This window comes from Cucurbitaria berberidis, assembly GCF_010015615.1.
Source record: "Cucurbitaria berberidis CBS 394.84 unplaced genomic scaffold K460scaffold_5, whole genome shotgun sequence".
Classification (NCBI taxonomy): domain Eukaryota; kingdom Fungi; phylum Ascomycota; class Dothideomycetes; order Pleosporales; family Cucurbitariaceae; genus Cucurbitaria; species Cucurbitaria berberidis.
The window spans coordinates 1,974,494-1,987,498 of record NW_024468939.1 but is presented as its reverse complement, the minus strand read 5'-3'; the positions used below and the strand labels follow the sequence as shown (position 1 = coordinate 1,987,498).

Genomic DNA, 13,005 nt, shown 5'->3' with positions numbered 1-13,005 from the left:
TGGTAATAGTATTGGGGAGGATGGAAACAGGTATGAGGGGGTCAAGGACTGATGGATGACGGCTCGAGAAGGTCGTTTGGCGGACGTGAAGTCGAGCTAGGAAATTGCGAGGGGGGTACAGCGTTTGGTCTACTGAATGTTTGGTGTACTGAGGGGGAGGCCGTTGAACTATGATGGGCCTCCGGGTGTGTCGCCGATGTTGGTGCGTTGAGCCGGTACAAGTGACAATGCTGGTGATTTTGCAGTGCAGGCCGGACGATAGTCAATTGATTGAGACGAGTGCGAGCAGAGTATGCTTCACGCAGTCGTGGTGTTGTTGTATCGTCGTAGAGGTTGAATTCCGTGAGCTATCGGGCTGATGCAGCCCATGGCGGGCTGCACCAGGAGTTTAGAGCTCAGCGAGTGCCTGCGGCATTGTCTCGACGAGGATGGGTATGAATGCTGGTAAGAGTGCTTCTGTGTATGTTTCTTGTGCGACTTTGACGTCTTTGGGCGAGGTGTGGAGAGGAAAATGCGGGCGGAGGCCAGAGGATATTGGGAAAATTAGTTCGACGGTTCGGCGCTATGCCGGTTTGGGTCACCCTCACCGCTGCGCTAGTCGGGGCCTCTGGTTCGAACAATGGATGACTCTGAAATGCGCACCAATTGGCACCATGGCCTTATACTCTCCTGCTGCAAGTCAGCCAGAAACACCTCACCCGCCCAATTCTGTCTTGAGCAAGCCCGCCTTCGACTGGAGAGTCACACCATTGTCATCATCTTCATTTCAACATGTCGTCGCGTGCTCCCCGCCGCAGGCCATTCAGAATTTCTCGCCGAGTCGCCCCACTAAAACTAACCCGTGGACTGAAAACAGCGAGCATACGCAGGATGAGGCAACACGGGGCTAAAGAGGCCATCGTAGCAGTAACCGCGGAACCCTATTGGGCCCTGGTAAAACAGGAACCCCCGGCGGGCCTTCTGCAGCGAACAGCAGCCTGCATAGAGTGCTTCGCTGACCTTGAACCACTGCCTCCGTCATTTCGATATCTATGCACCAGCGCTACGTTAATGGCACCTTGCGTATCAGTACCCGTCTTTCACGATGACGATGGTGGCATCTGCCCCTCAGCAAGGGACTTGACGTCGTCGGGCACTTCTACCCCTCTAGATGCACTCATATCGATACGCACTCGGGCTAACAAAGTTGGCGCCCCGCGGCCAAAAAGTCGGTGAGCGCGGTGCAAACGCAACCGCTGCAAAAGAGGTACAGCAGGAGCGGGCCGCTGCTTGTGATAATGCAGCCTTCTGGGGCCCTGAGACACTCGCGTGTCGTGTGTCAGGTATTAAAAGACATGCGAGGACACTGGCGAGTTTCCTCGTTGAAACATGCCTCTACCCTCAATGATGAGACTCACAATCCAAACATTCGGTGTTTGCTTGGTATTTTTTTTTTTTGAGTAGCAACTTCGATGAGGCTGAGCTTTGCCTGCTCTGGCTGGGGGGTGCAAGCAGTTGGTGGATCGACCCACAGTGCGCTGATTCGATTGACCTCCCGAGGCGGTTGCTAGATCTTCGACGTGGCATATCCCTACATGCTCTTCATTGGACGTTGGACGCTTACAGAAGAGGAGGCCGGGTTTCCTATTCGTCAATCTCACCTCTCAAGTCCTGCTGCCGCAGCTTTGACCCAGAAAAGTCACTCGTCAAAGTAGTACATGGGCCCTCGTTTGAGGCCACATTCTCAAGCTATCGCATGCTGCCGCTGAGATAGAAATTATGACACGCAAGCGTCTGCCGTCGTGGCGGTCCAGGGCGACTAAACTTGACTGCTGTCCCGGTACAAAGTGGAGTAGAAGTGGATACCAGAGCAATCGATCACCTTCATAGCCTAGTCCAGAATTATTCTACACTAGGAGGTAGTCTCACGTGCTCCTCGTTCCGAGATCTCTCCAGAAAGGAAAGAGGCCAGATGTTCATGTTCATGTTCATGTGATGAGAGGATATGTATTACGCAATAGCTATGTACAAAATGCACGATAAACTACATGCAAGACGCCGACACACGGAGTTTACGACTCGAACCCCTGCGTTGCACTTTCAGCATCGCGTCCGAAGCTTTGAGGTGCTGCAGGAGCCTCGAGCTCGGCAAGCTCTGCAAGGCTGCTGCCTAGGTCCCTGATAATATCCTCGTAGTCGAAGCCTAAGTAGTAGAGTAATCGTGATGCCCACTTCAGTGTATCGCGAACTTCGGCTCGGCCAGCGGCTGGAAGCTCTTCGCCGAGCTGTCTCCGCTGCTCTACCTCCTCCTGGGCTTTTCGGAGGATGGCCCAGATGGTCTGCCGATTAGGGTGCACCCGACCTTGTAGGATCAGCCTTGCGCCCGAGTCTTGGACAAGCTCGACATCTTCAGGGCGATCTTCGTACTCTTCACCCTTGCCAACTCGAAATCGGGGCATGGTTGGCAGTCCGCCGGGAGCACGATAAGGCTCAAAGGTCTTTGGCGGCTTGTAGCACCACCCTTCAACCACGTCCTTCCCCTTCGAGCTGCCATATCCGTCTAGAACTCCACCTAATATTTGATTGAAGTCGTCCGTTGATAGCTTGATGGCTTGGCGTGAAGAAAATGCTAGAAATTGAGAGCAGTAATCTTTCCACTCGCTGTCGACAGTGGACATGATTGATAGAATGCAGTACAGCTCGTTGCGTATATTGCTGAGAATAAGATTCTCCCAAGCAAAGAGGAGTTCAGCGAAAGCTTCCTGGGCTTGTTGTCTTGCATCTTCGGGACCCTCCGAGGTTCTAAGGAGTTCCGCAGCAAATGTCGAGAGTATGACAGGTCGCGGCCTAAAAGTCATCGTCTCTTCCACATACTGTTGCATGCCTCGAACAGATTCCCACCGACGAAGCTTGAACTGACAGCAAAGCAGCGCTGTCAGAATTTCCGCAGGCATCCGTTGTTGTTGATACTTGGCATTCCAGGTCCCGACCTTTTTGACAATGTCCAAGACGAGTTCATTTTCTCCAGCTAAGGTACCAAAGCGTACAATGGAAGCGGCAATATTTCGATGGCTATAGAGCTCGGGGCCGATGAGTGGACCATCCAGATCTTCGGCGAAGAGCAACCAGCGTCCTAGGTCGTATAGCTTCGACTCTGTTGCGAGGTCCAGTACTCTGGCCAATACAGTTACGGGCAATTTAGCATCGAAGGCTGGAAACTCAACAGGTGGAAGTCGACTTGTGAATGGCTCATCTTTCCGTAAATGTGGCACTTTTCTCAGAATATCGAAGAACTGCTGCACTGACTTTTGCTTGTTATCGTCCGTATGTTGTTGGAGCAGCATCAGTGTCGTCATGGCGCCCTTGATATCTCCAATCCCGATGAATGCTCGCATCGCTCGGTGTAGTAAGCTGAGTGGTATGGTGGTGGGCTCGAAGAAGTATGGAACTTCCGTATCAATTGTAGCAGAGGCATTTGCGGCGCTGACCTCGGTACCGAATCCAGCAGCAAGCTCAAATATGCGCAGTAATAGATCTGGCCGCTTCTCAGGTACGAACCCGCCAGACTCCAAAAGTCTTGCCATGATGGAATCCCAAGCTGCTGATCCAAGACTCAAGTTGTTCCCATCAAGGAATGCCTTCAACGTTTTGATGGAGTCAACCAGAGTCTCCGGGTCAATGCCTCTAGATCCCACACCTAGTCGCATTTCGTTGACTAGCCCGTCTATGAAACCGGTAACGATTTCTCCGCTTATTGTTCGCCGTGTCCGCGCTCGGTCTTCAGGGCTTGCAGCGTCGTCCTCGGCCACGGAGAACAATCTCCAGGCTCTCGACGGCGTGGACGTAGGCGTTTTCTCCTGTTGTGCTTGCATGATCTCCCTCCAGCTAATGAGTGCCCAGTTGTTTTCTCCTTGCTTTGATGCCAGCTGCTCTAGGATAGCAGTCCCATCCAGTGTCCATCCACCGTGCAAACATGACCATAAGACAAGCTCCAGCCATAATTCTGGGGCGACCTCTGTCACCTGGACTTTATATCGAGAACCAGGTATCTCGTGTCCAAGAAAGTATGAAGCATTGGCACGTTCTTTTGCAGTCACCACCGAAGCCTCGTGGGCTTTCCATGTCGCATCGGACAAGGCTGTGAGAATCTTGGAGGACAACATGTGAAGCGTGGGAGGTTGTTGGAACGCGTACTTGTTCTCATGGGGCCGGTATGTGTAGACTGAGTCGGGCATGAAACCGATGTGGTGTAGATAGGCGATAATCTCCAGAACGTGCGGCATAATTGTGTCCTCGTCCGTACTGCTTCGCTCTGTAGCGACCAGGATCATGTTTCCCAGGCTTCTCCAAAGCTGCCCTAGCGCTCGCTTCACTAGGTTGTGTCGCAGAGCGATTGTGTCTGGTTCCAACGTCAGATCGTCCAAGGAAAGGTTCAGTTTATGCGAAGGGCGGACTCGTTCGGTACGAATGGGGCTCTCCGTCAGGTCCTTCAGAGATCGAGTTTCGCTCCCTGGCCATACCGCGTTCGCAGATGGTTCCAGTAGTGTCGGAGGCCTGATCGAGTGTCGTCCATCCTCGACGAGCTTCTTCACTATCCAGACCGCCGTCTGCCACCGTCCTTCTTCCAGACCCAGGTAACTGAGTATGTCGTGTGACGCTTCCTGGGCCTTGTTCAGAAAAAAAGATATATCAAGTGCCGTCACCGTGGACGATATATCAGCCTTGGGCGAAGAGTCTCGTCGCAAGTGAATTGGGAGGAAGGGATCGATGGCTGCAAGCCATTGCTGGATGTCGCCACGGACATCAGCGCGCGGCGCATAGATGCGAGTTGGTATTGGCTCGTCGTTGGCCTTTGGGGGCAACGTAGACGACAATAAGCCACCTGAAACATCTACAGACGCTTGAGATGGCGGTGCTTGTTTCTTCGGGCTGTCTTTCGCTGACGAGAAGGGACGTTTCGACGGTCGAGCGAGCGCGGGAACGAGAAATGCAGAGACGGAACAGGAGGCAGCGATCCCACGACTAGAAGGACGGAATGCCTGTATCAGGGCGCTGCGAAAGCATGTATGCGCAGAGCTCATTGAGGGGTGGCGGGACGGCGGCGAGGGTGGATGCGCGTTCCAGCATGGTCTCCAGAACTTTTCTGACCATCATCATCGTGCACTACCGCGGCGCGCTTAGCAAAGGGAACAGGGGTGGCAGGGTCCACACTAGCTGCCTGTTACATGGAGCTCCTCTGACCTCACACTTCCACACACGCGAACAAACAAACAACTCCACACAACCGCGCCTAGTAGATATCGCAAGCGGGCAATTTGTCCTGCTCTGAGCTTTTCCTCTTCGGCCTACTAAACGCGTTAAACCTGTACGCGTTCAACGGCAACATCCCAACACAGCTGTCACCTGCTCAACACGCTAGCGACATAGCTACCACCAAAATGGGTGTATATCGCGTCGGTCAGTACTTTGTATACATTCAGGCGTCATCGTCATCCAATCTCACTGTTCAATAGAGGCGTCGCCAAACAACCGTGCTGGCTGCCACACCAAGGCTTGCAAGGATGCTGGAGTGAAGATCACCAAGGGCGAGCTTCGCTATGCCATTCAAGTCACTATCCAAGAGCACCAGAGCTGGCAGTACCGACACTGGTAAGAGATTCGCCTATATTCGGATCCAAGAGATCACGCTAATAGCATCAGGGGTTGCGTAACGCCCAAGCAGATTGAGAATCTGCTTGAGACTTGCGGTGGTGACACCGACCTAGTCGACGGCTACGATGATCTTCCTGCAGAATATCAAGAGAAGATCAAGTTTGCGCTGGAGAACGGACACGTGGCTGACGAAGACTGGAAGGGTGTAAGTGCTGTCCTCCATCTCCTTGCGATGCATACAGCAGCCAGGCTACGTCACACATGGTTACATTTTCCGATTGGCGCCATGAACACGCCTTGCAGACATCCCAATCCCCTTCAACTCTAGCCTACCATGGTCCCTTCCTCAAATCAGAGCACTGACCCTCACAGGATCTGGAGTTGAATCGACCAGGCAAGTCGGGTATCAAGAAGCGCACCCCCAAGAAGAAGGCGGCCAAGAAAGATGCCGAGGACGATGAGGTTGCCGAAGAGAAGCCCAACAATAAGCGCGCCCGCAAGACGAAGGCCGAGGACGAGGATGAGCAGGAGAAGTCCCCAGCCCCCAAGAAGCGAGGTCGACCTGTTAAGAAGGTGGCAGAGGAGAAGCTGAGCGACGAAGAAGCAGCTCCTCCGCCAAAGAAAGCTAGAGGCCGTGCCAAGAAGGTCGAGTACAAGGAGGAGAGCGACGACGAGGAAGCTCCCCCGCCAAAGAAGGCGAAGGCGAAGCCTAGAGGCAAGAAGGCTGCGATCAAGGACGAGGACGTGGCAGAGAATAGCGATGCAGCAGTGGAAGAGGAAGAAGAGCCCCCAAAGCCGAAGCGCGGCAAGAAGAAGGCTACTGCTTCCACTGTTGCTGCGGGCAATGTCCCGCAGAAGAGGTACGCCGAGAAGCCTTATTCACCTTCGTGTTCAATGCTGACAACATGCAGGGGCAGGAAGAAGAAGGCTGCCGCCGCCGACGAGTAATGTGAGGACACCAGCTGCTTTGGCTGTCATCGAAGCCTTGGCCTGTCTTCTCACAACTCCCTTACGACGACGTTTCATTCTCTATCTAGATAGTCTACGATGGGGCGCTAAATGCTGTGTTCGCGATTGAACATTGCAATACATAGCGTCGCTAGCTGTCGACCTTTCATTTTCAAGTATGTATTATAGATACCCAGCGGCGCTGGTGACTTCTTAGTAGTCGAAATATGTGACACTCAAATACCAGCTACTTCGGGCTGAAGGCCCTCACTACATTATTCGAAACTGTGAAATCTATGCTCATCAATATCTAATAATATTCAGGTGACTAACAGGCACCGTGAAGATCACACAAAAAGTAAAAAGCAAAAAAGAAGTTTATACAAAACCGCAACCCACTTGCTTTATTTCTATTGGAAGGAGGGAGACGCGCATCGTCGTATCACCGTTGTGAGCTGTGATGGCTGGTGTTCCCCGCCTCGCACCATGTCCAAGGGAAGCGACAAGCGAGGTTTTGGAATGGACGACGAACGAATAACAGGAACTAAGAAGGCACTTCCGTTTAACTTAACTCGTCCGCCATCTCTCCAAACCCTCTATCACTTTCTCTCGTAGACAGCAACGTGTAGACACTGTGGAGGTGTTTTGGGTGGCTGGGCCTCCCGCTTCCCCGCGCTGCCCCTTATCTCGGGCTTCGGAACCTCAACTCACACAATTTTCGGCTTCATCTTCTCCTCTCCATCCAGGCCAACACCCCTACATATGCGATACATACTTCACTACACTATCGAGATAGGAGCCTAGGAAAATCGAAAATTATACCTTCTCGTCCACAGCAACACTGTCTAAATCACCTTGGCCCACCTGAAGGTATAGGATCCATCCATCATCATGGTGGACTGTGAAATCTGTAATCGGACGTTCATCAATTGGCATGCTGCGGTACAGCACATGAACGCCGTTGGGCATTGGGAATGTGAGATGTGCGATGCGGAGTTCTATTCACGAGAAGCAGCGTTTGATCACATGGATGATTACAACCATTATCGCCCGGCGTTCGCCTGCGAAGGCTGCAATGCTGCGTTTGACACGCCCGGGGAAGCGAAGCGACACATGCATCTGAAGGGCCATTGGAGGACACATTGGTGCGGAGAGTGCCAAAGGGGCTTTGAGAGTGAGCCGAATTTGAAAGCTGTAAGTGCATTCACTGTGAGGAGGCCTTGTAGGGTTACTACTAATAGACTGAAGCATCTGAACAGCAATGTGCACAGGGGAAATGGCATTGCCTGTCCCTTTTGCAAACGCGGATTTACGACCGCTACGGGCGTGACGCACCACCTCGAAACCGGATCATGCTCAAAGGCTCGCTCTTTAAATCGCGACACGATCCTCACCGAAGTACGCCGCCGCGATCCAAACCACCTAATCACCAAGAAACTCTTAACTTACCCTGGCTCATCGTCCACCATCACCGCGACATCCGCGTCATGGAATTCCGATATTGGTCTCTACGAGTGTTATCTGTGCCACAAGGGCTTCAGGGAGCTTAAGAGCCTGAATAATCATGTTAACTCGCCTGCCCATAAGGAAAGGGTCTACCACTGTCCGGGGAGAGCGTGTGGCAGGGAGTTTCGCGCGTTGGCTCCGTTGTTCAATCACCTTGAGAGCGAGACGTGTGGAGCTGTCCGGTTCGACGCTGTGCAGAGGAATGTCGGAGGATTCTTGAGTGGGCAGAGATTGATTGGATTTTTCTGATACTGAGGCAATGGGTGTCATCGGCTTAGCGCGTAAACCCAAGCCGAAAGCAACGAGTCCGGTGGAGTTACGCGGGCCACATAGTACGGAATATTGATAATATTCTATAATTGGAGACTTGTCATAGCAGCGAGAGGATTTCAGAGCTGGACAAAGAAAACTTCTTATATGAAAGAGAATACAAATGGTATCATAGCAGCGACAGCAGTTGAGAACGCAAGTCTTGAAGCATCAAACGCAACCATCCACATGACAGTGTCGAATCACCCACGCTCCTCAGTTGGATATCGTCCAAGATATTGTCTCTCCAAATCCGAAATTACAGTGCCTTCCTTGCTACCAAGTTCCAGATCATCGTCTGCCATGCCAATCACATGCTTTAGATCATGTTCATCATTCGACACCTCGGTCATTGACAATCTACTGTCATTCCCGACTTCCCAGTTTGGTCCATTCGAATACTTGATCCTCATCGCACTACCTCTTTGTGTATTCGCACTTCCGGGACTTATGTCGAGTGGCTTGACCTCCGCACGCGCGACCGAGCTCTTAGTGATGAACGTGTTAGCGACTTTCATGCGCTCTACCTCAGTCACTGTGATATTCGGCAGCGAGTCGCGCTGACTATTCCCCTTCTCCAGCGATGAATCATCCGAATCATTAAATAACCCGATTCTCAGCCTCGGCTGCGCAAGCCCGTTCTTGATAAGCGCTAGCAGTTGGTTCAAGACAATGAATTCCAACTTCAGCTTCAGCGCGTATACAAATGGATGGATCGTGCACTTGAGCGTAAACATGTTGTGGTAGTCGATGGCTGTCAGGCTGCCATCAAAGGTAATGACGCACGCCTGGACGAGGACCAAGAGTCGCACAACTTTGCGGGTGTGCATGGCGTATCCAGAGTTGAGAAATCGCCACGTGTAGAAGATGTAAAGACAAGATATGACTACTTCCTGGAGCGCGAAGACAGTTTGTTGGACGCGTTCCATGATCACCATCGGCCGTATGTAGTCTTGTTTATGTCGGGAAAGTAGACCGAATTCGCAGACGATGACGGGTGTGTGCATCAAGACACCGTTTACCAGAATCATTATCAAGACAGCGCGTAGGATACGTGGATCGTTGACGACGAGATGGAGACGTGACCACAGCACGATGGAGAACCCAGTGACGTTGCTTACCCAGCCGATCTTACAAATGATCGTGGTGAAGATGGGAGGGTTGGAGTAAACAAATTCCTTGATCAAGAATCCTGTTGCCTGGAGGATGAGGCCGAGCGTGGTGATGACAATGGACCAGAAATAGAGCCCAGTATGGCGTTTGAAGGTAACGTAGACTAGGACGAGGAGTTCGATGCACATCCAGTAGGCCACAGCGCAAAATGACGCTATGAGGCAAAACGCTGTAGGACTAAGGGATTGGTTAGGACATGGGATTGTTGAAATAGAGAGGGAGAAAGACGTACTTCCATTTCAGATGACCTTTTCGCTCGAAAGTCCAATCGTAAGAAGAGAAAGGAATGAAGGAGTCGCAATCGGCGTACTCCATCGTAAAATCCTATTAGCCAAGGCGGTTTCTTCGAGTGATGAGGGTGGGATTGTCTGGGGTCTGATTGAATAATAAAGAGTTCTGGAAAATAAAGATACTAGCATAGATGGGATTCTTCTGGCTCAACCAGGACATGTCCAATAAATATAAGAACTTACAACAGTAACATATCTCACCTACCTATTTAGTCAGCCAAATGTTGATTACTTCGTATATACCAAGAAGACCGGTGCCTCTATGCCATTCTTATGCGTATTTTTACCTGTTATGGCGCGATGCCCGGGCAGTCGTGCATGTGGCATGGGTAGGCTGGATGTGGGAGAACTTCGGAGTCTGTCTAACAACGAGCTTTCTTTCCTTCTTTGCTATTTTGATACATCCACCATGCACTCCAAGGTGCTAGTCACGGAAAGTACCGAGCTGAGATGCACAAGGTATGTGGTGATGCGGAGAACGGTTGGGGTCGTGATAAGATGTTATTTTAGGCTCGCTTAGCGAGACGCCTTGACATGCACGGCAGTTAGTCATGATGACTTCACTTCCTCACCACTTCACTTGCATGACAATCTGATTTTTTTTAATGTGCCGAGAATGCATTCAACGTCCGATATACTGTCGATCGGTTGGCTAATAAGCCACTCTCGAAGCTTTCGAACTACCTAGGCACTTGGCATTTACCGCCATTTCCGTATTCAACCTTTGGAGCTGTCCAGGCCCTACACGCACCATAACCATACCACTGTATAGTAGTAAACCATGCCACTTTATAGTAAAGTGAGAACCTCCGCGATACCTCGATAACGCCTCACATACCCAGCTTGGCCTTCTCCTCCGCCTTGATCCTCTCCCAGTCAATCATGACCTTTCCATCTCCACACTTGATCGTAGGATACTGGTCCTTGAAGCCCCTAGTCTCCCTGATCTGCTGCGTCAAGTGCTTGTGCGTGGTTGTTTTACCATCACAGTCTCCTCCATGAAGCAGGCATTTTGGGGTTCGAGTCTTGGTGTTTTTCGGAGGAACGCCGCTGTAGGCAGATGCTGGAAGATGCGTCATGGGGGCAGTCTCGAAGGCGTTGACTGACTGGCTGCCGCTCTTGACGTTGGACATGTACATCCTAGGATGAGTGGGAGGGTTGGCAGCGTTGTAGGCCTCGTTCAGAGCCATAGAAGCCTTGCGAGGGCGACCGGTACCGATCGTGTTATCGCGCGACCAATGTGCTGAGCCAGGATCAACATCATTGAACTGAGTCTCCTTGGTGGCGGGGAATGACGACACGCCAGTGAAGCCGCGGTGCTCTCCAGGGCCGTGGACATGTCCGAGACCGGGAAGATGAAGAGATGTGTTCCTGCCCTCACGTGTGTTCGCAAGGTCGGGGGGCTGCATGGATGCAGGGCGGTTCGTAGTCACGTAGCCAGAACCTTGAAGAAAGAAAGGAGTGTTCATGGCGTCGTCTGGGGTTGGCTGATTCGGCGTGTGCGAGCGAGAAATACGAGATGATGTGTTATCGTCGGGATCGATGTGTTCTACTGACAGATTAGCCTCCATATCTTCATCCAGAACAGCAACCACTGTTCGGGACGCCCTGCCTTCGGCCACCTCTTGCAAGGGACTGAAAGCTCGCCGCATGCCCCCATCGGCGAGCAACTGGTTCAAACGCGAAGTGCTTGAAACAGGTCGAAGCAAACCGCGAGCCCCGAGGCCATGAGCAGGTGACACCGGGCGCGAGGTGTGCGGCGTGTTAGCGACAGAGACATGCCGGGAGCCAGGAGCAGAGTATGCAAGAAACTGCGCGCGGTCGTGAGGCGTATAGCTTGGTCCACTTGAGAGCGTTTGTGGGACATATGCGGTGACTGATGGCATGCCGGAAACTTGAACGGTGCCAATTTGAGGAACGCTTCTCGAGGAGGATGTCGGCCCGTTACTGGGTGTTGCCAAAGAGGCGAGAGAGATATGCGAGCCAACACGAGAAGCGGACTGCGAGAGTGGTGGGAGCGCCGTAGATGATCCGATCCGCGAGAGAGGGTGACTGAACGAATTCTCATGTGCGCCAGGCGCGAGGATCTCTGGAGAATCGATGTTCTTCTTGTCGTCTGCTAGTTGCTTGGTCTGCTGTACGTCTTTCTCTATGGCTTCCGCTATCTCCTTCCTCTGGGCTTCTTCTAGCTGTTTCTGGGCATCCCATTGATGAATGCAGCTCCGGTGAAGCGCAGAGATGCCACCCTCCGACATCAAATTTGTTGCTTGTGGGTCGTACGTCGGCGCAAGCTCTTGAGTGGTACCAACAATCATGATGCCTTTGCTAGTTGAATACGGAATTGGCTCGATCGGAGTTCCCGCAGGGAAAGCATATATGAAGTGGCCCCGATAGTGATAGGCGACGCCAACTTCGAGCGAGTGATGGCCCTCGAGCCCGGAGATGTAGACCCTTTGCATCTGGCTGCGCGCTGCTTGCTCTAGAGGCGACGTGTTAGCAGACTGCTGGTTTAACAGTGAGAACATTGAGTTGGGTTAGGCCTGGAACACTTCGTGGAGCTATCCAATTCAATTGTGAAGTGGATAGGGCTATGAAGTGATCCAGGCTTACTTGTAGTACGTACCCTTGCTTGGTTTCCTCGACGGCATCGTTGAGGCCGAAGGTGGTGGTGGAGGTGGTGGAGGTGGGCGGTAGGCAGTGGATTGGCAATGGAGCCCGTTCGGAATTCACAGAAATTTGGCAAAAGCAAAGGGGACCGTGTGGCAGCACGGGGGGAATGGAGCCAAAGTTGGCGACTTACCTATCTTTCTTGGACGTAGCTACGCTGTGGTAGCTATGACAGTTTGTTGTCAATCGTGAAAGGAAAGGCCCCGAGTAATTAGGCAACTAAGCCAAGACAACTTTCCGTTTGGTAACGTGCTCTGACGCGCTGGCGAAGTAGAGGTGAAGGTGAGTTGTTCAATCACGCAATTTGATGTTATCCCCATTCACCTTCAAAACGAACATGCCACACTGCATAGCCGGATAGGAACCCATGTATAGGAATTGACGGGCAATCAAGTAAAGACCAGTATTACAGGAGATTTGAGGTGGGGAATTTAACCTAATTGATTATAAAGAATAAAGACTTCGCGAACTGACCGTACAT

General features: G+C 51.9%; 6 protein-coding genes across 6 annotated transcripts; 3 read left to right on the top strand and 3 right to left on the bottom strand.

Moving 5' to 3' along the window:
• The first annotated feature begins 51 nt into the window (after window positions 1–51).
• On the top strand, window positions 52–953 carry K460DRAFT_178095 (uncharacterized protein). The gene has a single exon (XM_040927022.1). It carries the CDS (start codon window positions 429–431, stop codon window positions 888–890), a length of 462 nt encoding a protein of 153 aa, XP_040784611.1. The 5' UTR covers window positions 52–428; the 3' UTR covers window positions 891–953.
• A 1,012-nt stretch (window positions 954–1,965) lies between these two features.
• Window positions 1,966–5,095, bottom strand: K460DRAFT_370054 (uncharacterized protein). The gene has a single exon (XM_040934072.1). The coding sequence runs from the start codon at window positions 5,058–5,060 to the stop codon at window positions 2,052–2,054; it is 3,009 nt and encodes a 1,002-aa protein (XP_040784610.1). The 5' UTR covers window positions 5,061–5,095; the 3' UTR covers window positions 1,966–2,051.
• Window positions 5,096–5,233: 138 nt separating this feature from the next.
• On the top strand, window positions 5,234–6,854 carry K460DRAFT_370053 (zf-PARP-domain-containing protein). Its single transcript, XM_040934071.1, has 5 exons — window positions 5,234–5,436; window positions 5,493–5,628; window positions 5,680–5,836; window positions 6,004–6,491; window positions 6,543–6,854. Exons 1-5 carry the CDS (start codon window positions 5,418–5,420, stop codon window positions 6,577–6,579), a joined length of 837 nt encoding a protein of 278 aa, XP_040784609.1. The 5' UTR covers window positions 5,234–5,417; the 3' UTR covers window positions 6,580–6,854.
• A 616-nt stretch (window positions 6,855–7,470) lies between these two features.
• On the top strand, window positions 7,471–8,334 carry K460DRAFT_293869 (uncharacterized protein; the record flags this gene model as incomplete). The annotated part of the gene is made up of 2 exons (XM_040929457.1): window positions 7,471–7,773; window positions 7,828–8,334. 2 exons carry the CDS (start codon window positions 7,471–7,473, stop codon window positions 8,332–8,334), a joined length of 810 nt encoding a protein of 269 aa, XP_040784608.1.
• A 689-nt stretch (window positions 8,335–9,023) lies between these two features.
• Window positions 9,024–9,728, bottom strand: K460DRAFT_264915 (uncharacterized protein; the record flags this gene model as incomplete). The annotated part of the gene is made up of 1 exon (XM_040927495.1): window positions 9,024–9,728. A coding segment is annotated over one exon (705 nt), but the record flags the coding sequence as incomplete, so codon positions are not given.
• A 959-nt stretch (window positions 9,729–10,687) lies between these two features.
• K460DRAFT_294136 (uncharacterized protein) lies at window positions 10,688–12,382 on the bottom strand (the record flags this gene model as incomplete). Its single annotated transcript, XM_040929474.1, has 2 exons — window positions 10,688–10,907; window positions 10,995–12,382. The coding sequence occupies 2 exons, from the start codon at window positions 12,380–12,382 to the stop codon at window positions 10,688–10,690; spliced, it is 1,608 nt and encodes a 535-aa protein (XP_040784606.1).
• Window positions 12,383–13,005: the final 623 nt, after the last annotated feature.